Here is a 25167-nt window from a genome sequence, read left to right on the forward strand (position 1 = left end):
ACGCACATATCAGATAGAAGAGAACAGTACACACACTAACCACACACGTACACCTAAATGCGCACATGCACTAAATCCTAAATGAGGTATTCATGTTCATTATCTAGTTTGCATAATTTGTCTCAGACAGCCTGAAGTTGGAGTGTAAAGAAAATCAACTCCAGACCTGCAGAGTCAACATAGCCACTGTGAGGCTCTACGCTCCATCCCTTTCCTTCTGTTTTTGGTGAAATTCGCTGACCGACAGGATGATAGATTGGATTGTTTGGCCTTTTGTTCCTTCCTCTAACTTCTCGTGTGTACTGCTTCATACATTCCATTTAAACATGCCATGATTTCAAACACTTCCACTGTTTTGGAATATTTCTGTCTGTCTGTTTTTTTTTTTTTCCACAAATGTGTATCGTCTATTTGGCATATTTATTGTACTTTTACTCAGAAATGTTATACTTTTATTACATAAATCTTTTTTTTATTGTGGAGAATTGGTCAGCTTTGTGTCAGCTGAGTTAGTCTGTGTTATTCCAGCCCTGATGTGAGCCCGTGCCAATCCCATTTGATAGTCTTTGTCATACACGCAAAGACAGGCAGCCCCCCCAACACACACTCCCAGCATCTCAAAATCCACCTCTGAACCTATGCCACTCCTTTTGCCAGGTTATTGTAACTCTTAGTTTTAACTGATGATACTGTCACTAACTAACATAAAAAAAGTATGTTTTGTGTTACAGAATCTGTCAGTATGGTGATTTTATAGTTCACTTCTTCACTGATCCATGCTCAAACAATAACTCCGGTACTGTTCTTTCTAGTACTTGCTTTGTATCTCACCCCACTGACTGTAGCCTGACATATCTGATACAGTGCATCTGCAGAATGGCACATTCAGTCATAACGCCAAATTGAGATTTAAAATAAACTAAGTTAATGTTGATTTGTTCTTAATAAATGGAAAAATGAACATGCCTTTCAGCGTCATTTTCTACTAAGACGGTCTGTTTTTCTGATGTTAGGAAAGTGGAGGAGGCTGTTCTTTACTCTGTGACATGTCACCTCCAGACTGCACTGTGCCGGAGACACACTGAGAGGGGCTGCCTGCTTTGTTAGAAAATTAAAAACCTTTAAGTGACATCAGAGATGCTATTTTCAGAGCTTAAAAATATCTTGAAATCTAATGTTTTGCCTGTCTAAATGAAAAGTATAAAAGAATGGATTGTATTTTTAATGCAACCTTTTTCCAGCCACTTTTGTAAGAAAATCAAAATGTCAGAAAAAAAGCAAAAAAACAAAACAAATAAAGCACGAGAGGCTCTGTGGTTGTGGACGCTGTCCCTGTCTGTGAGGGGTGGAGGTGGACTTCTTCAGGCACCTCAGCAGCCCTGCGTCATGCAGCCAGGGACACCTCGCCACCTCCAGCCCTTTGGGTCTCCAGCCTCAACACTCCAAACCTCCAAGCTGAATGTACCTCTTTGAAACTAGTATATTCAAAACCTGAAGATTTTCTGTAATAAAGCAGAATGTTTTGAAGATAAAACAATGTCTTATAGTGTGCTTTGTTACACCAACAGTCATGCCAGCAAATTCTGTCTGATGTAAGGATGTGTGTATGCGTGGGTGGCTTAGAGTGTGTGTGTGTTTGTGTGCATTTGACCACAGTAAGCAGATGCTGCGCAGTAATGAGATGGCTGAGAGGCTAAGCTGGATCAGCTGAGTGGCTGCGTATCAGGACGGAGTGCTGCTGCTCTCCCACTGCTCCCTGTGTGGCCTCGCATCAAGAAAACATCAAGCACTGTGAGTCACTCTAGAGGTTTACATACATGCACATGCAAGTTTTCTCCACTCTCGTCTCTGCTGCTCATGAGCACAGATCCATTCAGAGGAGTTGTAGGCTGAGCAGCGGGGAGTTGAGTTGAGAAAGGCTCTGTGTATGTATGTACACAATGACACCCTTTCATATTTGTTCTTCTGTTTGAATGTGATGGTTGTGTATTAAAGGCTGTGTTCGCATGGGCCAAACTTGTTGGCTGAGGGTGCGGTAGATTTTCATTTTCTTTTTACAAAAGGTCTATTCTCCGCTGTGTGAGCATCTATATTATAGTAAAGCTGGAGAAAGTGGGGACATGAACATGGCAGCCAGACAGTTTAACAATCCAGCCTACAGTAGCACAGTCAGCATTATACTGAAGGCATAGAAAACAGCAAAAGGGAGCATGAAGGAGTGTAAAGTGAGGGGAAAAGTTGGGAGGGAGTTGGCAGTGTGTCAGGAGTAGACTCTTGAGCTCTGCACGGTGCAGAGCTGACGCACTAAAGCCCAGAGAGAGAGAGAGAGAGAGAGAGGGGAGGGGCGACAGAGAGACAGACAGCAGTAGCCAGATGGAGCCCTATTTGTTTTGAAGTAGCTAACTGCTGCTGAGAGCAGGACAGTCTGCAGACACTAGTGTGTGTATGAGGGGAAAAGCACATCACACCCAGTCTGGACAACAGCAGCACAGCAAGCCACTGTTTTCTGCTTATGTGGACAGGTTCTGCTGTAACTGTGCTGCTCAGTGTGGAGGCACTCTATGCAGCTCAAGGTCAGGAAGATCCAGCAGAATCCTCAGGGAACTGTCCCATCTGGATCTTGGGACCGGCAGAGGCAGGTGGGCACAAGTTTCCCTGCTGTAGCTCCCAGCCTCGAAATAGGCTATGCAGGACTATAGGACTCTAAAGAGGATGTAAGGCCTGGACTACTGTCAGTACCTCCCACGACAGCGTTCTCCCAGCCTGATCCTGTGTTGAAGACCAAGGGGAATGGGCCCGGCCTCACTGCAGGAGGAGAGCGAGCCGGAGATGGAGAGCTACCACTACCTTCTGCAGGCTGGCTCTCAGCTAGAGAGCACTCTGCAGCGTGAGTATGCACAATGATGACAGTCCTCATTTAACCTCTGGTAGCCACTAGCAGGCTTTTGAACATAATCCTGTATCTGCTCTGAAACTATTTCAGACAGAAAACTGAAATGCTTTGTAGCAGAAGTCCATTTTGTTTGATTGACAGTGTTCATTTGTAACTTCTGAGAAGCATTACAGGAGGTAACAGGAGTACTGCACCCTGCATCTTAGGTTAGTCAGTATTATTGATGTGCCAGTTCCTGCAGCTTTGCTCCAACAGTGGGCCATTGCAGGGATTATGTCAGCTATTTTAAGCCATCACAGATGGATAGATATTTATCCATTTTCATGATTTCTAGCCTGAATATCTGTAGACTGTGGTAGTTGTAGGTCAGTGTGGGACAGTTATGGAAGCTTGCTGTTGATGTCAACTAATCCATTTGAAAGAAAAACTAGAATGTTCAGAAAGTACATAATGTAGCTTTCATTATTCAGGGCATGTTATTGTGTAATGTATTGAATTACAAGGCTAATAAACTGTCAAATGATATGACACCTAAAGCAGCAACTGAATCTAGTACAGAAAAGGAAAAGGTTATGACATTTTTGATGCAATAATGTGATTAACATAAAGATTATTTTCCCAAAGACTGATGCAATATTGAAAAGCTTCAAAAACAACATTACCCTCATCATTTACAGTCCTCATTCTGAAAGTGTATTTTGCTAATTGGAAAAAGAAGGTAAAACGATGGACAGAAATAGTGCCTGATGTAATTGACAGCTCTATAGAGGAGCCTCCTCCAGAGGCTAATGTGATTACGTTGGGGTCTTGGCAGCCTTGAGTTATTGTTTAATTGATGGGCCTTTGCCTCTTTATGTCTCCGGTGGGTTCATTGTACCTGGGCTTTGCTGTGTAGGTAACAGAGACAACAGGGAAAAGGCCATGCTGAGTTTCTATTTATATAAGGTGACTTTTTTTTCTCTCTCTGTGAAATGTGAGCCTTGCTCTCTGGGTTTGTCCTAATCTGCTTACGGGGGAAGCAGTGGTGAGCATAAAGAATGCACTGCTGTATGAAACAATAACCACAGATTCATCGTTTACTTCATGGGTAATGATACATTATCCTTTACGTAGCTCATCTATTGTCCTTTCCCTTCTACACCTGCAGGATATAATTCTCAATATTGTATTAAATTGCTCCTTCTCTATTGTACCTCCCATAAGTGTGTGAGCCGTCTTTGGCTCATTTAAGGAATGTGAGCATTTCAAAGTAAATCTACATTATACTCATGACACAGGGCCATATGACTGTGTTGTTAGTCAACCCAATAGAAGACTATACTATACTATACTATACTGTGCTGTGCTGTGCTGTGCTGTGCTGGACTGTGCTGTACTGGTGTTGTAAGCACCAAAAAGAACATTTAGATTGTACTCCAGGGGCTAAAGTCTGTGTAAACATGTATTCCAGCTGGTACAGTATACCATGAACAAATATTATTTTCTCTACGCTGACAGCTGTATGGTAGATACAAACACTCTGATAAAATTATAAGACAGAAAGCCACATGAGTCATTATGAATCACTAAACACTACAAAGGTTAACAACCCATAAAAAGAAGATTTCCTTCCTTCCACCTCCACTTCAATGACTCTGTTATTTCAACCGCCTTCAGGGTCTGCATGTCAACTAACACTGATTTTTACTCTTCAACTACTTAAACTGGCTGCTGTCAATGCTTACATACCGGAATGACACACAACTATTCACAGTGCACACACTTCAATTTTAACTGAAATTAACTGGAACTTCTTGTAATGATTACTTTTCAAATGACAGTTCAACTATAACACTCTCTCGAGTCTCTAACACTTACAGTTTCACTGCTTTCAGTGCTTATTTACTTTTCAGCTTAGACATTGACTGACATTTCAGCTGCTTTCATCTCTTATTTTTCAGCTGACAGTTCAACTGCTTTCAGCACTAACTCTATTGGTTCAAGTACTTTCAGGACTTATATACAAACTGATAATTCAACTGCCCACAAGGCTTAAATGTGAAACTGAAATGCTTCAACTGACACTTCAAACCCTTTCAGTGTTTCAACTTGCAACTTCCACACTTCTGAGCATAATTTTCTGTAGAAAATTTAGCCTTTTCTAGTTTTCTCCGCAGCAATATGAAAAATACCCAACAGTCTGATAATATTGTAAGACAGAAAGCCACGTGAGTCATGATAAACGCTACAGGCTAGCAGCCCATTTTCCTCCACAAAACATTGTGTTCTATTAGTCTTATATATCGCTACAAAAACTACCAAACATCTTATAACCAAATACCCACATTACTGTCAGACTAAAGAGCACCGGTCACAGGTGCCCGAAAGTGTGCAGATTGAAGGCGTGGGTGCTGCCCAGCCAAAGACATGTGAGGCTGTTGTCTAGGGTTTGTTGTCTAGGGTTTACCGCCTAGGCCTTTCTGGTCCAACACCAATCTAGTTTTCATGTATCCCAGCGGGGAGAATACATAATTTTCTTCAACCCTTTTCTATCAGAATGCAGCCACCCACCAGTCTAATCCCCTTAGCCTTCAAAGCTTTGTTTAGCAAAATATCTCATGACCTAAAAGCAGTATGAGACTAGTCCTCTGTGTACTATGAAAGCGTTTGTATGTTTAAGAGGGGATTTCTCGCTCTGCAAGGGATTACATGTGTCCGCATTTTGGGTCTCTGCAAAATCAGACTGAATACAACATCCATGCTGGGTATGTGCACTCTTCACACTTAAACCAGCTTGTCATTCTGTATGATTCACTAAGATTTACTGTACTATGTGAATAAAGTGTGGCGCTGTGCCATCAATTCAGCCAGTGTAGAAGATTATATTGAGCCATTCCCAGTGAAAAGACCAATCAGCTGTTTTTCTGTGCAGAACACTTCAGTTAATATTAAGGCAGACGTCATGTTCAAACAGCCTCAATGTGTTTGGATTTAATATTTTGCCACACTATTAATACTGACGTCTTACGGTGCCTATAAAACATATGCACACCCCTTAGACACGCCTAAATTTGTAGATTTCTTTTCACTTTGACATACAAGTCATTTTTTCTACTAATCATTGTAAAAAAGCCTGATAAAATCCCTTGTGATTCAGTGTAGTAAAAGAATAAAACATGAAAAAATACAGGGGGGTGAATGCGTTTTATAGGAGCTGTATGTAATGAAATCAGTGTAGATGGTTATCACTGTTTGGACAACAGAGATAAGCTCCCTGCTTTCAGCTTTGTATGCAGACTGGAAGGATTGGTCTGAGTCGGGATCTGTTTGACTGGCAGCAAATCTCTGTTTCCATCCACACTGGCAAACATTCCCCTTTCTCTGTGTGTGAGAGCAGAGTAGCAAACAGAGGTTATTTGACTTTTGCCTGCGCAAACTATCCAGCATGTCACCTGGAAAGGTCATGACGCAAGCTCAAAGGGAACCACAGCATTTTCTGAACCAAGTGGTATCTAAAAAGCTCTCTGGGATTTTTTCATTAATAAATATTTTGAGTATTGTATGAACTTTGATTACCTTTAACCGTTTACAGATGTGTGTGTATAAGTGAGTTATTTATGCTAAACAGTGCTTTATACTTTATCATTTTCCTTTAGTTGTGCACCATCAGACACAAGGCATGATTGACAGACTACAAGGCATTTCATCTGGCAGTGTCCTTAAATGAATTCGATCTTGGGGTGGGCTGGTCGTTGGGCAGGGTGAAGGGAGAGTACAGTACCTCCACAAACTGGCAAGTTTATTAACAACGTTGCAGTTTGCAGCACAGGCTGCCCTCCCTTTGATCAGATGCAGTAGAGGTCCGCAGTGTGTGTGCTTGTTTATCCATTGCTTGTTTTTTTTTTAACAACTCAAAACCGCTCTAATAATTTCTTCATCAGATTTTGAAATAGTTCACGGCATAATATACCTGTATGTTGCAGTTAACAACATGACATAACTAACATGACATTACGTGTGTTCGTTGAAGACCTGTCTCGACTTCCTGAAGGTCTTTAGGAGGCAATGGTTAAACTATTCCAGCGTGACGGTAACTTTACCCAGCATCTGTGTGTGCTCAGTCCAGCCATTGGTCCTGCTCTGGCCCGGCTTGGCTTGGCTCCTCTCTGTTACAGACACACATCAAATATTCAGCAGGTACCAGTAGAGCTCATTGCCTGCTCCCTGACAGCCTGACGGACACTATTACTGCAGGCGACGCATGGAAAGTAACACCTCCTCTCTCTGTTTCTTTTACCCTCTCTTGTCTTTTTCTGACTGTGTTTTTCTCTTTCTCTGCTCCAATTCATTTTTGAATGTCTCCATCTATTACGGATGAGCAAATGATGATTTGTGAGCAAATTGACCGCCCTGTCCATGTGTTGCGTACACCGCTGAACAGGGACAGAGACATTTAGTAAGTATGGTTTTAATGAGTTGGTGCAGCAAAACCATTTCATTTTCCTTCCTTCTTCCTTCGGCTGTTTTTGTTTGGCGAGAAAAGAAAGTTATACTCTATATGTCACTGTATTTAATGAGACATTGCCATTGTTATTGTCTCAAAATGTTTTTCAAAGAGGCTGCCCTTCGACTGAAAGGTCATAGCTTCATTAAATCCACTGTAAATGGGATGTGAGCATGTAAACAGTCTCAACATGATGCACAGGTCAGTGTCTCTGCCGTCTACACATCTGGTTGAATGATTCCTGCTGCATCAAAGGGCCAGATGTATGAGCTGCACTGACTGCTCTACAAGAGACTGTGTGCATTTATTGGCCTCTCAGACTTGAACACTAATGGCACCAAACATGAGACGCCGGGCCATCTGCCAGTAAACTTACAACTCTACGTGCTATTCAGATGCTGTACAGTAAACGAGCTAATGTGTTTTAATGATGCCATTGTCTTACTTGCACCAGATGCAGGATTTTACTGCCACAGGAAGGCAGCATATACAGCTACAGTACCTGCTGAGTATTATCATGGATCACCAGTTAAGAATGGCAGGAAGCAAAAAATCTCTATTTTCAGATCAAAGCTGATAGGTTCTATCTTTAAAGGTGAGCACTTTCATGTCAAAGCTTCAGTAGAAAAGGCTTCAGTGTGGTTGTCACGCTTGTCATGGAAAAGCCTTTGAAACATTACTCAGGCCATCAAAATGATCTCTTACACTGTTGTTTTCGAGACTATGAAAGATGGAAAAAGTGCCTGCATGCTGCTGTCAGATTCACAATTCTTTTATTTTATGTCTTATGACTGACAATGTTTTGAGCTGTGATGGTCTTCTTCAGGATGGTTAGGCTCACAGATTTCCATCTTTGATGTTATTATTATTATAATTTTTGCATCTTCTTCCAGAGGTGACTGTCCCTGTAAGCATGAAGGAGGTGGGAGGCTACATAGAGAAACAGGTGGCGTACATGTCAGGTGAGGCCTTGTTTATTTCCTAAGATTTATAACAAATAAAACAGCTACTTTTTGTTTGATTTGAAACTCTGTCTCATCCTCACCAGAGTGATTAAAGTGACTCACTTCTCATAATGTTTTACTCTCTATATCTAGACCCATTTGTAATTGACATATTATTATATATATCTTCCTTTCCAGGGGGCCGTGGGGAAGACTCCAGCGTCATTGTCACCCTCCCAGAATGCTCGGCTTTCAGTGACATTCCAGAGGAAGCGTTAACCAAAGTCTTTACATACCTCACTCTCATCCCTCGGTGCGTCCTCCTTCATCTAGTCCTGTCTGAGTCTCTCCCTTTCTCCCTTTCTGCAGTGCACCAAAAGCCCAGCGCTTGTATTCTGAGCACAGCTGGCCTTCACTGCTCCTCAGCTCGCTGTGTCAAATGTCCTACTGATGCCCTCTATGTCCAAACCTCACTCTCCAAAGAGATTAAGTTTAAATTGTGCTTTTCATGTGCCATTTCAGTGGATTTTAAATGATAAAGAAGTAATGTATGTAGTTGTAAAGCACCTATAAATTACATGAATTTACAGCTAGGCACGATTCGACTAATCCACATACTCTTGACTGGTTATCCTTTCTCATTTTCATTTAATGATTGTACAGAATGACATTACAACTTTGTGCAATTGCCTAATTCATCTTGCAGAACGAGGCAACCTGGAGTTAAATTTATCATCATTTTAGACCGAAGACTGGATACATGGGCGTCTATCAAAACTGCACTTGCCAGGATAGCAGTGAGTTTCATATTTCATTGTTCTTTTCATCAATGCCATTTGTGTCTAATCAATATTCATACTAGACAGTTTAGACTATAATGTACATGACAAATGGCTGCAACATGGCTGCTGTTTATTTATGAGTTGCTGTCCATGGTGCTGAAAACCTGAGCTACACCCGGACACCACCCATAAGATCAAACCACTATTTTTCCATAAAATCAAAGGAGGTTTTGGCTTGGTGTGTACTTGCATGTGGTGTGTTTGCAGAGTGGCCTAAACAGCCTGTCCGCACTAAACGTCCCATCTCATATTGCTGCAAATGTATGACTAAGCAAAAAACTGGTGATGACGCGGGGCGCTGAGGAGAGGAGAGGATGAGGAGGAAGGCGGGCGGGAGGGAAACATTGCAGTCAGCGCTGCCGCCCTCCGTCTGAGAGGCAGCAGGCAGCAGCAGCGCTGCGGCTGTGGGCAGGCGGCCGGAGGGAGCTGCATACTTTAGTTTGGCACCGATTTCCATCGGACGGGCGGGAACTTACATTGAACCGAGATGGCTTCTAACACCATGGCTGACTGCTTTTACCGGCGGGGGATACCGAAGATCCGCCGGAGCCCGGTAACGAGCTGCTGAGTAGTTTTATTCACCGTCTGAAGAGTTTAGGGTGAAGTTTTTGGGCGGGCAGGGTGAATGCGGCAGTGGTGGTGTAGCACTGCGGTGCAGCGCGCGCTTTTGCTTCGTCATGCGATTGGCTGCTTGCGGAACCTTGAATGAAACCTCATCAGACGGATTTGTGGCTTTTTAATGCATGTTTATCCTGAAATAAGAAGCCCGGGTTATCGACCCCCGAGGTCCGGTTAGGACAGATGAATGTCAGAAGTTGCGTCACATGCAAATAGGCTACACGCACGTTTCAAGAAGTAACTAAATACAGCGGAGGCATCTGCTGCTGCTGCAGAGCTGGCTTTTGCATCACTTGCACCTAAACAATGTAAATGTGCAAGTAATGCTCAATCAACTGTAGATAAAATCAATTATTTTACTTATTTATTTGTTTATTTTTTACCACAGGGTGTGCCACAGTAGTTATTTAGAGTTCTCATCACACCTACAGAAGGCATGACTAGACAGATACTGCTGTAGCCTGATGTGACCCGTGTGTCTTGTGTGAGTATACTGCAGAAACTGAGCAGAAATTGCTGCACAGTCACACCTCAAACGACCTAAAGATGAAATGCAGCATCTGACATGTGTGAAAACGGAGTGACTGAACCTTGACTCCATTAGGCTGACAGTAATTGCCTGAGTGACAGAATACTTTGAGACCTGCAGTCCCTCCTGTCACATGTGGAGGACGAGAGCCTGTTAATGCTCTTTTCCTCCGCTCTTCCTGTGCCAGTATGTGTACAGGAGTTACGTCTATGTTGCACTGTGTGAAAAGCTGCTATGTTTGTTGTGTTTATTTTTTTATACTGAATCCTCCTCCGTGTGCAGCATCATCAATATGACAGCGAACCTCTTTCCCCTCTTCAAGGCTTCCTTTCCTGGGAACCTCCACCTGGTCTTGGTGCTCCGACCCACCAGCTTCTTCCACCGCACTGTTACTGATATTGGCTTTCGCTTCAGCCAAGAGGACTTCATGCTCAAGATGCCAGTAAGGCAGCTCCTCCTCAGTTACCAAACATGTCCCACATCACAACAAGGTACACCTCGTTCTTGTTACAACACCTGATCTCCATGAGTCACATGTTCTGTGGTGGACACAGCCAAGAACACATGTTGATTTCAGTTTTGCCTTTTGAAACAAATATTATAATAAAGCGGGTTATCCTAGAATGTTTCTGACATTTATTACTTTAATTTGTGAAGTATCGATGGTAAAAATCTGATGTTTGTCATGCCATTTCCAGAACCAGAAAAACACCATGTAATGATATCCATAACATTTAAGGAAAAATGAAACATGCCACTCTTGAAGTGTTCTTTGTGAGGTCTCAGATTTTGTCTGCACCTTTAGGTGGTGATGCTGAGCTCTGTCACAGACCTGCTGCGCTACATCGATGAGAACCAGCTGACTTCAGAGTTTGGAGGCACTTTGGACTATTGTCACAGTGACTGGATTGTGTTACGAACAGTAAGCTTCAAATCAATTCAGTAGTTTCTGAGGTCCACCCCAATGACTGAGCCAATATTAGTTTACCAGTTTGATAAAGCTGCTGCTGGACATTCTGCACATATGGAAAATATGAAATGCACCCATTCCACCCAAGTGCCACCGTGTTTTCAAACATGTCCAGTGTGATGTTAACATGCATTTGGATGGCTGTGCTGCTTACAAGTCTGGATGCCTTGTTGCTGTTAGAAATCCATTAAGGGCTCTGGATCTTAAGGACATTGAGCCGCAGATTGTTCTCCTTTCACCACACAGATAGTTTCTACAGTTCCGTACATTATCTAAGCACGGATATTTTCAGTGCTTCTTTGTGTCTTTCTCTTCCACTGCAGGCTATTGAAAGTTTTGCAGTAACAGTCAAAGACATTGCACAGATGCTGCAGGGCTTTGGCACCGAGCTGGCAGAGACGGAGCTGCCCGATGAGGGGAAAACCATCGAGTGTCTCCTGGAGTCTCACACTGACAAATACAGGAAACTCAAAGTAAGCTTTCAAATGTTTTCATTTGAGATGCATTTGTTAATATTACCACAATGATCTACGATTATTTCTACAAAAAGCTCTAGTAGTATATATAGAGCTGCTCATTTATGATGTCATGATGATGACTCTGTTTAACAGGATGCAATCAGGTCAGTGTCAAAGGAGGGTCGCCATCTTCTGGCAAGCCTGGAGACCTCTGGGAAGGATGATGACTCCCAGTGGGATGTCAGGCTGGACTGGGAGACAGTGCAGAGGTAAGACATCTTCAAGCAGCCTGTTTCTTTCTTGAACTTCATCATTTCTTGTTCTTACATTTATCTTCTTATAGTCAAAGTGTAAACCTCAAACACTTAACTGTACAATAAACAAAGTAAGTCTATGGCCCTTTGTTTTACAGGCTTCTTGCACAGCTCAGAGACATGGAGTCAGCCTTCGATGGCTTCTTTGAGAAGCATCATCTGAAACTCCATCAGTACCTGCAGTTGCTCAGATATGAGCAAAGCTTTCAGGAGGTAATGATTCCATGTATTTGTCATGTGTCCATGTATATATGTTCTTTGTGTGTTTATGTCTGCATGCATGCCCGTATTTCCATACTCCCCAGAGGATAAGATCTTTTCATTTTGGGCGCTTCATGAGATATCGTCTTGAGCGATCCTCAGGCTCAGGTTTTAATGTGGGTTGTAATGCCTCTAGGAGCCACCAGGTTGGCTTTAGACGGGTGTTGTTTTTGTTTTTAGTCTGTGGATATCTGATGCTGTGTGTTTTCTGTTTAGATGGAGTTGTGTCTGGGGCATCTGATGGCTCAGGAGAGGGAGCTGTCCATATCTGTCCACACTCTGGCTCAAACAGAACAGGCTCTCAAAAGGTTGGACGGTCTGGAGTCAAATGCACAGGTCAGTGTTCGTATCAGACTGCCAATAACAGCTCTTATTTACTGGTTTTGTGTACCAGATGGGTTTGCATATACTGTACATATAGTGAGCACCATAGGACTGGAAGGTTTCTGATGTGTGTCCAAAATAATGGACTCCTTCCTCCGTGTGTGTGTGTATTTTTTGGCTCTATCAGGAGGTGATGGCTCGAGCTCAGATCATCATCCTGCATGGACACCAGCTGTCAGCCGGCCACCACTACGCCATGGCTCTTATTATGCAGCGCTGCAACGAGCTGCGCCACTACTGTGATACACTGAATGCTGCTCTCAAGACCAAACACTCTCGTCTTCTGCAAACACACCAGCTGCTGCTTTGTCTTGGACAGGTATTTAGTCATACACACACACACACACACACTAGAACACACAAACGTCTTTATGGTGACACACACACACACACACACACACGTGTTCTCCGCCTCCAGGCCCAAACTTGGTGCGATGATGGAGCATATCTGCTGGCCAATCAGCTAGTAGATAAGTTCCAGTCTAAGGAAGGGGCCCAGGCTGCTTTGAGGGACATTGAGAGGTTCCTGGAGGGGGCGCCGCCTATGCTGAGCTCAGGACCCGACATCCTGGCCATCGAGTACGAGGCTGTCATCACGCCTCAGCTGCAGGTCAGTGACCACGATGGCTTTTTATGTGAAAAGAATTCAATACATCCACTGACCTTATTTATTTATCTTATCTTATTTTTATTTCTATTCTTATTGTTATTTTAGCTTTTATATTCTACTTATTTGTTATCAAAACAATAGCACCTTCAGACCACAGCAAATTCCTTGTAATGTATGTTACTTGGCAATAAACAGTTTCTGATTCTGATTCTGATTCTGATTCTGACCTTGTTGCCATTGTTTCCGTGTTTCTCAATATCAGTTCTATTTCTGGATTTGACGTCACCCTTCCTCTGTGTCCTCCTCTCCCTCTGTTAGCCCCAGATAGGGGAAACGTTTGAGAAGCATGCTTCTGTGCAGCAGATGATCCAGAACCGACAGGCTTGTCTAAGGAAGCTGGCTGACAAACATGTGCGACCGGTCCAACTGGTGGCCCCCAGGCCTGAAAACCCACCGCGCTCCAAGTCCCCGCTCTTCTCCCCCAAGCATGGTACAACACACACACACACACACACACACACACACACACACACACACACACACACGTATAATCAAATCTAAAAAGAAAGAATCATTGAAATAGAGATTTTGTCAGCTTATTCGAACACAATTATGTGGTTACAGTTGTTTAAACAGCATTTATTTTCAGTTAGCTGCCCTACTTAACGGCATATACAGTAAGCTACAGATCAACTAAATCTCTATCCACCCTCCCCTGTCTCCCAGGCCCAGTATGGGGTCTCATCCCAGCCCTTACGGCCTGGCACCAATCCCTCTCCCCCCATCTTTTCCTTCAGGCACCATGGTTACATTAACACATCACAGGGTCCCAGTGAGAAGGCCTAAGGTGTTCCTGAGTGGGCTGTGAGGTTAGCAGGCCACCTTTACAAACAGGCTGTAACAAGGGTAGAAGGTATAATCAGTCCACTGGGAAATACCTGACTGCTCTATTAGTCAGGATGGCTGCTATAGAACCATATGTGGTTCATATACATTAAAGAACCTTTCATCTCTCTGTGTCTCATGGGTGGTTGCACAAAGCTAACCATATACAGTGGTGCCCAATTAATACTGTATGTGTCATCTGTTGTGGGTTTTTGTTTATTTGAATGCATCTATTGTGCCACTGAATGTGTCTCCATCCACTGAGTGTGAAAGAAAAAGAATAAATAGGCTTTTTTTCTATGTCCATTTAAGTCTTTAAGGTTTTGTCCTCTATGATATGAAGCCACGCTAATGAGAGGAATAACAAGAACGAGAATGAAAGTAATTATGAACCCCTCCGAGGCCCCCCTTGATACTCGGGACTGCAGCCATTTAAGAGAGGAGATGAAGGGAAAAGTGGTTAGCTTTGATTGATTTGATCTGGTACATGCACACACATGCATGCGCTGCACTGATGAATGTAACATGGCACACACGAGGGCTCCGTTGGACTATCATGTAAGGATTCAGCTGCTGGGATCACTGACAGTCGTGCCAGACTCTGCTTCAGATCTGTATATACTGGTTCCAGGCCGCACCTTTAGAGCAGACAACCTATTATCATTGATTACCTCAAATGTCAATCATGGCTAATTTATGTTACTGAGGAATGAGAAAAGGTCAAAGGCAGGGCAAGCAAATCCCTTCGAGGCCTCCGGGTTCACACTGCGCACAGGGCCATAAAAAAAAAAAATGTTTTTGATTTAGTGTGGGTTCTTAAATGAGCCGTCTCCTCAGACTGCCTCATCAGAGCATATGGAAATAGGAGTGCTCCGGTAGCTCACCTGGTGGCGTCCCATATACAAAGGATGAGTCCTTGCCCCAGCGGCCCGGGTTCAGGCCCTTTGCTCTCATGTCATCCCTTGTCTCTCTCACCTATCACTATCAATTAAAGGCAAAATGCCCCAAAAAATGATCTTTAAAAAAAGAAAAAGCATATGGAAATATACTGTATGTCAATTACAGTCATACACTTTGATGAGCTGCTGCTACTGCTTATGATGATCTGGCTTTTACAGGTGATGGTTTGAAGTTCACATTCGACCTCTCTCTACCTGGGAAGAGAGCATCCCGAAAGAGTCCCAACCCTAGAAAAGTAAGAAAAATATATTTTTTTTAGAAATGTGGGAAAATGTATAATCTCATAATTTTCTTAATTCTTCCTGTTTGGTCCACTGATTTGATCGGCATAATAACATTTTCTCTTTGTGTGTTCAGATCGAGGTGATTCACGACTACCAGGAGAGCCGGAGCTGTGTGTCGTACAGTCTGGATGGAGAGGACAGCCCCGATCTCTTGAAGCGGTGAGGGGGAAGGCATCTGGCCACACATCTGTCTGTCCTCAGTACTGCTCTTGATGCTGTTTACTCTGTGATTCTCTTTGTTGAGTGGTAATGATGCCCTCTGGCTCTCTCTCTGTCTACTTCTGTGTGTGTTTGTGTCACAGCCATGTGATGAGGGAACTCATAGAGACAGAAAGAATCTATGTGGAAGAGCTGCTGTCAGTTCTGCTGGTGAGAAAACAAACTTTTTCCCTTTTTTTATGCCACACAAACCCAAACAAAAGTGTGCAGTTGTTGTTTGTTGTTGGTTGAATTACTCCTGGTAATATTGAATATATATAAACTACATATTTCCTTAATTGTGTTGCCATGATTACATGTTGCAGGGTTACAGGGCTGAGATGGACAGCCCAGCTCTGTCGGGGCTTCTGCCCCCGATCCTGCGCAGCAAGAGAGACATCCTCTTTGGAAACATGCCGGAGATCTACAATTTTCACAGCAGGCAAATAATTAATTAATGACTCACATCACACACACACCTGTTTAAAACACAAAGACAAGCATGTGTATTAAGTATGCAATAGATTCAAAACACACTGATTTTTGGTTATAATGCATATACATTTGGCTGAACTACAGCTAGAGTATTACATGTAATCTCTTTCTGCCAACTGAATTGCTGGGTTGAGAGAGCTTTACCGTGAATACCAATTACTCTGTCTGTTGAAAGGTTAGACAGCCAACGAGTAGCCATGTAGTAGTTCAAATACTTAAAGAAATCAGCTTTGTAAATGTTTTATGAGGAAGGAAATGTTTGTCAGACCTCAAGGTTTTGGTGAGGAACACTGAATGTAAACATCATTTTTGTTTGTTTACAAGAAAACTCCACAGGGCCACTTTAACATGGACACATACAGTGGAGCTTTTTGTTGTTGGTGTTTCTACTCGTGCCTACAGAGGGTTCCTTCCTGCTGAGGTCCACAGCTCATTTTGTTGATTGATCTTTAGAGTGGGAAATAAATGTGTGGTGCTGAGAGAGATTAAGTGATAGCTACAGTGGTTTCTGTAGCGTGGTCTTATGCCAGTGTTACCACCCAGCCCTCTAGGGGAAAGGGAAGCTACATAAAACCCAATGGATTTGGTAAAATAAAGTTATTTATTGCATGGGCTGGTCATAGGTAACTTAGATTTATAAAATCCCTTACTACAAAAAAACGGAGGCAAACTACAAAGGAAAAAGGACCTGAGGGCGCTGCTTGTGGGCACCGGCTGAGGTTCTAACAGCAAGAATATTGTATTAATGTGTGAGAGGGAATGGGTTAAGATGGTGTTTGTTTCAGTCACTTTGTTTGGCTTTTGAGATCTAATTCTTTGACCTTTCCAGGGTTTTCCTTCAGGACCTGGAAGGATGCCTGGAGGCTCCTGAAGCTGTGGGAGCTTGTTTTCTGGAGCGGGTGAGACGATCTAAATGTCTGTGTTGAGTAGCTTCTTTATATTTTCATAATTTGTACATAATTTGTTTCCATATTTTTCGAACAGATTTCTCTTTCCTGTCTCTCCAGAAAGAGAGTTTCCAAATGTACGAATGCTACTGTCAGAATAAGCCACGCTCGGAGGCGCTGTGGAGACAATTCTCAGACTGTGCCTTCTTTCAGGTCCGCGATTTCACTTTCACTCTGATTCATTTACTGCAAGATAGGTATACAATATTTCAAGTACTGTAAATACTTGAATATTTGTTTGATACGAAGATGTGTACTTCTACTGTTCTAGATAGAGTCAGAACAACTGCTGACTCTGTCACTGACAAACATTACATTTGTTGTGGTTTTATTTGTCTTCCCTGTGAAGGAGTGTCAAAAAAATCTGGAGCACAAACTGGGCCTGGATTCCTACCTGTTGAAACCAGTCCAACGCCTCACCAAATACCAGCTACTGCTTAAGGTTAGACAGAGAGCAAACATAGACACAAAGTCAACCACCTACATTATGTATGTGAGAGAGGCTATTTTATCCTATATTTTAAAGACGGGCCTTAAATGCACACAGAGAAAATACTAATACTAGATTCAAATAAAAGTTGCCCCAAATATATTAACCAGTCCAGTAGCTCTGGATAACGTAGCAATTGATTGATTGACTTTACCGCTTCTTGTTTATTATAAGCCTTTACCACTAGAGGGTGCTGTTTTCAGTTGTTTTGTATTTGCCTACATGCCTGTGCTTTTGTTTGTGTGTTCAGGAACTGCTGAAATACAGTACAGATTGCGAGGGGACTTCTGAACTGCAGGGGGCACTAACAGCAATGCTGGACCTGCTCAAATCAGTCAATGACTCCATGCATCAGATAGCCATCACAGGATATGAGGTGAACCAGATCTGTTCTGTGTTTGACCGATAAGAACTGAATCCTGCACTAGATAAATGTGCTCTGATAAACATCGCACCGAGAATATATTCACAACAATGGCTTACACATAAAATTCCTCTTTTGGTTACATGCAGGGCGACATTTGCGAGCTGGGCCGCGTGTTGATGCAGGGCTCTTTCAGTGTGTGGATCAGCCATAAGAAAGGTCCCACGCGCATGAAGGAGCTGGCTCGCTTCAAGCCGATGCAGAGACACCTCTTCTTGTACGAGAGAGCTCTGATCTTCTGCAAGAGGAGGGAGGAGCATGGAGACGGCTGTGACAAGACCCCCTCCTACAGCTTCAAGCACTGTCTCAAGGTCGGTGTGTGTCTTTGTTTGTGTGCGTCTCAGAGGAACACACCAGCCTTTTTATTTTAAACATTGGTTAAAATATGTTATAAATACGTTGTGTCAATGTGTTTTGACCTTGAATACCACAATTAAACATACGTTCTTAGTGAATCACTTGCAACTATGTAAGATGACAGTATTGTACATTATGTTGCGTGACAGGGAGCCACTAGTGATGTCTCAAATGTGAGAAATCAACATCTTGTGGCAGCAAATTCGAAGTAATATTCGGTTTTGTGTAGGACGCTGGTAAAATGAATATAAAATATCATGAGGATTATTATCTACAGACTACTTGTGTGGCTAGAAGTCTCTCTTCCACATAAACTCAGACTTCTTTTGCTGACATAAGAACATGGTTGGTGATGGGGAAACTGTTGCTTGTGCCTGAAATCACTCTTTATTTGCTGCCTAGAAAACTATATTTACTTTCTGCCGTTTTATTTGAGTGTCAGAATGCTGTGAAAAATGTATGCACTACTGTATGTACAGTATACAATACTACAGCTAAATGTTCTACAGTGCAACACTTTGACTTCGATAGATAAGTGTAAATTACAGATATGCGACATTACACCTGTCAAACTGATGATTTTCCATGAGTGTCCAAAAACTCAATTTACTGCTCACTATAGAGTAAAATATTGCCTTTTTTCAATTGCATTTTATTTATATAGTGCCAAATCATAACAGAGGTTATCTCAGGGCACCTTTCATATAGAGCAGATCTAGACAATACTCTTTACTGAAGTACTGAATATTTATTATGTATGAATATACAAGAAAGTCATTTTGAACACAACCAATGCTTGTGTTGAGTTATGTTATGGATGAATACTGACGGTGGTTTCCTACCTGACATACTTCCAAAAGAAAGAGTCAATGCTAAGAACTTAATATGACAAATGGTTTATTACATATATAATATATAATATAATATAATCACTTATTACCCCTGTCATTACCTCTCAAGTGATCTCTACTCAGGTTTTAGCACTAAGTAATGAAGTGAAGTATCTCCTGGAGACACAGTTGATGATGGCGTCTGTGCTGTTATCTTTTAACACGTGTACGTTGCCCAGCTGGCCACAGAACCTGGTGTATTCCTGTAAGACTTCTTTTGTTGTACCCGTTGTGTGCGTTGACGTGTCACAGCCGGTGTCTCACCAACAGCTGCTGCTGCTGCTGCTGCTCTTGATTTATTATTGAGGATGTGGGGAGGAAGCAGTCGCACAGCGGAGGTGTGTGTGTGTGAATGTGAATGTTTGTGTTCTGACAGGACAGATGTGTTACATGATGTAAGTCTGATGTTGTGATGTGCTGTTTGTGCTGCTCATCCTAATGCTGTCTGTGTGTGTGTGTCGCTGTAAACAGTGTATGTCTCTTGGCAGATGACTGCGGTGGGGATCACAGAGAATGTCAAGGGAGATGTGAAGAAGTTTGAGATCTGGTACAGTGGCAGGGAGGAAGTGTATGTGGTTCAGGTAAGGAGACTAAAAAAGTTTAATGCTAGCATTTTAAGTAGGTTAAATACATTACCTCGCTGATAATTTGGCCCTTTCTTTCTTTTACTGAGGTTTTAAACCCTTAAAATTAATTGCCAACGGTTTTCAGCTCTTTTACAATAAACTGAATGTCTTTGGGTGTGTTGGTCAGACAAAACAAGACACTTGGCTCTGGGAAATTGTGATCAATGTTTTTAACAATTTGCTGACATTTAATAGATGAATACTGAATTGTATAAACGGTAAATGTTGTTTCTGTTGTTTCTCAGGCTCCTACACTGGAAGTGAAGATGGCCTGGCTCAATGAGCTTCGCAGAATCCTGACAAACCAGCAGAAGCTGCTGAGAGGTCTGAGATCAACTACAGATAATGTGGGACAGAGAATCTAAGTGCAAAGGTCCACTTACTAGCTTCAGAGCTTTGAACCGCTTCTCACGGCCCCAGAGAGCGTGAGATGTGGTTGAAAGCTCTGAAAATGTAGGTGGAGGTTTGAGCTTTGATTCTCTTCAACATATACTGTTAGTTACAGCATATAGATAGATAGATAGATAGATAGATACAACATATGGTCATATATACACATGCCCACATATACTTGCATGAACGAATACACACGCTCACGTGCAAATACACACTTCTATACATAGTATTCAGTGAGGTATTTTATTTAGCGCTGCCATGGTAGAATACATGCTCAAAACTAAAGTTAATATTGAATTTAAAATCAATTGAAAATGAAATCCTTCTTTCTGCCTCCCTCACATCACCTCCTTTCTCTTGTCACAGATGAAGCATACCAACATGGCCAAATGGTTGGACACATGCAGCTGTCTCCACCACTCTCTGAGAGGTCAGTGCCTATGGTTTTTTTAGAGTATTTACAATGGTGGTGTGTTAAGCGCATGACTGCAGGCTAAAGTTGCACAAACATACAAACCACACAGGCAATATGCAAAACACACACATGCGGTCACAGCACCACTATCTGCATTTGCGGAGTTTTCATATCTGATCACAGCTTGAGTGAATGTGACGATATCATTTTCACGTCGCCCTGGTGGAGGCTTTGTGTGTAGCGGTGTGTGAGAACGGGCGCAGACCCCACTCTGTCCACTGCTGTCTGGTTGCCTATCCCCACTCCTCCCATCCCCCCACCTGCAGGGGCATGCGGCCGTCCAGAGGGGTCCCCAGGGGCTGTCTGCCGGGGCTGGACTTTGTTTCGCTGTCAGCTGACGTGTTTCTGTGTCTGCGTTCCCGGAGCCCCCGTCCCCGAAGCCCCCGGCAACGGCCCCGGCCACGCCCCCGCCACCGCCCCCAGCGTCACTGACCTGCCCTAACGCTCAGTGGTAAACTCAGCCTGGCCCAGCCTGACTAACCTCACCTCGCCCTGGCATGACCCACCTGGCTCAGCTTGGGGAACCAAAAACCCAGGGCTGCTGTGTTTGCATACTGATCGTCACCTGCACCTCCTTTTTTATAGCCTCCATTCTGGTTCATAACTGACCCCCCCCACTACCATGCCGTGTTGAGAGGCCCATGTCTTAGCAGCTCCTCCATGGCACTTCCTAACATGGTATCTAAAAACAATTGCTCTTATTTCTGCATCTCAGATTTGCTATTGTGCATGTAAAGCGAAGGCAAACAAAAAGAAGAGTTTTGGTTTTCATCCCATGAATTTTCTTCATTTCCTCATGACAGCTGGTTTTTAAGATGGGCTCGTTTTTTTGAGATCTAATCAAGGTACTGTAGGATTTGCTTTCCAGAAACATTCGTACTCAGCATCTAAGAATGGAGTGACCAAATCTCTAAATTTGGATCTTGATAAATCGAGACCAGATCTTCCCTGGTGTGAACACTGTGTCAGTGGTCTGGGAGTCCTTCTTTGCACTGTTACAGAGAAGCTTGCACATGGCTGCTCTGTGATCTGTCTTGCTGTCTGGCTGGTGCCTGAAGGGTCATGGCTCTGTGAGAAACAACAGGGCAGCGTTGTTCTTTGACACTGATCTGGGGCCAGCTATACTGTTGGAGGTATGGATCAGATTCAGGAAGTGAGAGCTGACCCTAGATTGTGTGGCTGAGGATAACGTCTGTCCTGAGCGCATCTGCGGACCGTGTTCAGCGTTTGGTGACGCATGTTGATTTGTGTTGTTCCCCCAGCAAGCAGCAGAGGGCGTCGGTGAGCTCAGAGGACACTGAGTCAGGGAGGAGCAGTCCAGACCCCCAGCCTCACTCCCCTAAACACCAGCACAACCGCAGGAGTGAGTAAATCTTGTACACACACATTTATGCCATAATCAAGTAGATACTTAGTAACTAAATCACAGAAAGTGTTATTGGATTTGATGCAAATCACACTGGCTTTGCACTGTTTTGTACCGCTGTTGCTGATTGTCTTCATAATGATGTAGATATTTGACTTCTCCCCCCTCAGCAGTTCAGGTGTACTTTGACCTGAAGAACCAGGTACATCGAGGAATTTGGGGGAAAAAGGTCCAACTACTGAGCTTAGCTTTTGATTCTACGTTCTTGTTAATTTCCCAGTAAGTGACAAGGGGTCTTTATAATGTCGATATAGTTACTAAGTATCTACACAGTGCCTTTTAAGGTGTAGTGTTTGGATAAATGCGTTCGTCAGTACCTGTAAGTAATGTGTGCGTGCCAGGTTGGCCCGGAGCTCATCACTCGGTAGACATCTGCGAGGGTCTGGAGGAGTGGCCTGGAGGTCGGGACGCCTTCCACCCATCTGACACAGAGGAGGAGGTTTTGGTACAACTGGTGAGACCGAGTACAGTCACATCAGATACAGTACATCAAATGATAAACAGCAAGACCCTCTCAGCTTTTTTAGACATTTGTGTATTACATCTTTGTCTAATTAATCAGCCTTGTAGATATGTGTGTAGATATCTGCTGGTATTAACTGCCGTCATACCATAGCACAATGACAGTTCTTAACAGAGGATAAAATAGAGGTCCATATTAGTGGCTGTGTAAATGCTCAGAAGACCTTGTAGCAGAATTCAGGATTTTCGACCTGTAATATCTAATTATACACTAATTTACGGTGAGATCACATTTGATCCTGTCTAACTTTCCCATACATGTTATGAAACACTTCTAACTTTTAATAAAATATAATGTAAAAATGTAAAATATTACGGGGACAATGGACATTAATAAACATCACTGTAAATGTCTGAGTGTTAGCCAAAAGGCTCAATTTCAACTTAGCCATTAAAAGCACAATAAAACAAAAAACATACAATACTTTAAAGTCTCTCAGGTCAACAAACTAATGTCTACTGGATGTTACAGTTTAAATGAAGAAACAGCATGCATTTGTCTGCATCTAAACCTTGGAACTGTTCATCTTACCACCAGATCCACTTCAATTGAAACACTTTCTTTAAGACACTTTTCTGAACTGATGTTTTTGCCCTTTTGTTTTATGTTATTTGTGTTTAAAATCTATTTTGTGCCTTTTACTGTTTGACATTTTGTGCTTAGTTGCGTTTATTATGAAGCACTTTGTAACTTTTGCTTTGACAAGTTCCACTTCAAATCTGAACTATATAAATAACTCTTCTCCCTTCTGTGTTAGTCTCCAGGCAGATACATGGCTTTGGCTGACTGTCTTCAAAATGGACCAGACAGCATCACCATCAAATGTGGAGACGTCATCCAGCTGCAGTGCGAAGACAACAAAGGACGCTGGTGTGTTTTCAGCCTGTCAACACACACGATATGTATGGCAATAGTAGCTATATGAGGTGTTTTTTCAGTAAGGCACTGAAATCCTGCTTAGTTAAATATAAACGCAAATGCAAAGTTTATTTATCTAGTGTCTCCCCCTTTCTCTCATCTCCACCCTTCGCTGACATTTCTTCATCCTTCAGGCTGGTGAAAAATCTGAGTCGGCGACAGGAGGGCTTCATGGCAGCTGCCAGCCTGCAGCTGATTATAGGAGACGGCAGTCGAGGACACTCCTCCAGACTAGGGGGTAAAGAAAAGACATGGGCTTCCAAGATGACAATATAATGCTGAGCCACAGTATTTCTTGGCTTTGATTTTCTTTTTAAAAACATTTATATTCTCTTGTAGACTCGGGGAACCTGAAGGCGAGAAAGCTCAGCTCCCCATAGAGAAGATGTGAATCTGATATTTACCTGTGGACGGAAGGAACAGATTGAGCCATAGCTGTCTCACAACTGGTCAGCCACCCTCTCCTCACTCCCCGGTCTGCTTTCTTGAGCACAATTCAGTCATTAAAGAGAAAAACGTGGGAATCTACGGACCTTTCTTCCAGGTTTTGGTTGACGATCTCCTGGTTCAGTGGGTTTTCTGACAGTGAAGGGTGTGCTGTGGCACCAGCGCAAAAGGCTCAGGAATTGATTAGCCCTCTTGGACAATCAAAAGCCGATCCCCGGATCCTGATTGGTCTTCCTCTTTTTCTGATTGGTGATGAGTATCTTGTCCCTCTGGCGCTCCATCTGCAACGCACATATAGTCGGGATGTGAGGTTGCTGCTGCAGCTGTGGGTCATTTCACAACCTGTGGACATTTTTCAACCCTTCCTCATTCCAGCTTGTACTTGAGATCATAGTATCTCCGAGTGTGTGTCCCTGTTTGTCTCAGTGTGTGCTGGATGGACGGTAACCCAGGATTTGCCTGAAACATTTCTTAAAGCAGAGACTTTTGTACATATACGGTATCATTTTTAACATTTATTGTACCTCAGTGTTTCATCTTTGTGTAGTCATTTTCCATTGAAGTACATCAGTGTATTTTTCTTACATTTCATTCCTTAAGGCACCATTCTTCTGTACAAGTCTAGGAGTTAAAATGCCAAAATGTGCCATGCCATAATGCCTTTTGTATTCCCGCTCTTTTGGAGTCTCTTGTATGTACTGTTTGCAAAATCAAATACTCGGTTATTGCTTCGACCTGACCTCACAGATATTCAACAGGCACTTTAATAAGGTGGATGGACAATAGAGACAAAAAAAATCCACCTATTGTGACTGAATGTGTGCTTTGCTTGCCGCTTTACCTCTCTGACTGTGTGTTTCCTCTTATTCATGCTGTTTTCTTTCCTTTGTGTATTCTTGAATGTATGATGTGTTAGGGAGGCAGGGGAGACATACCCCCTGCACGCAGGCAGCAGTCGACGTGTCACTGATGGTAATGTAAGACAGAGGCGGACATGATGGAGATTGATGGCGATGTCTTCCTCAGTTTGCGCTGTAGACGAATGGGAGGTGGGCGTCACAGAGCTCCAAACACTGTCATCCACCTCGGGATCTTTTGGGAGCAGACTGTCAGTCACAGT

The 25167-nt window shown here is 42.9% G+C and overlaps 1 protein-coding gene across 1 annotated transcript; it reads left to right on the top strand.

Moving 5' to 3' along the window:
• Positions 1-2775: 2775 nt before the first annotated feature.
• Positions 2776-23980, top strand: mcf2a (MCF.2 cell line derived transforming sequence a). The gene is made up of 30 exons (XM_070912897.1): positions 2776-2887; positions 8270-8338; positions 8519-8633; positions 9027-9117; positions 10632-10751; positions 11115-11231; positions 11603-11752; positions 11891-12006; positions 12150-12264; positions 12529-12648; positions 12824-13015; positions 13115-13306; positions 13625-13796; positions 15310-15386; positions 15509-15594; positions 15738-15804; positions 15960-16075; positions 16958-17027; positions 17136-17228; positions 17425-17517; positions 17816-17941; positions 18079-18300; positions 19725-19817; positions 20108-20186; positions 20625-20688; positions 21996-22096; positions 22501-22613; positions 23440-23552; positions 23735-23838; positions 23940-23980. The coding sequence occupies exons 1-30, from the start codon at positions 2791-2793 to the stop codon at positions 23978-23980; spliced, it is 3324 nt and encodes a 1107-aa protein (XP_070768998.1). The 5' UTR covers positions 2776-2790.
• The last annotated feature ends 1187 nt before the right edge of the window (positions 23981-25167 follow it).

This window comes from Enoplosus armatus, chromosome 10 (assembly GCF_043641665.1).
Source record: "Enoplosus armatus isolate fEnoArm2 chromosome 10, fEnoArm2.hap1, whole genome shotgun sequence".
NCBI lineage: Eukaryota > Metazoa > Chordata > Actinopteri > Centrarchiformes > Enoplosidae > Enoplosus > Enoplosus armatus.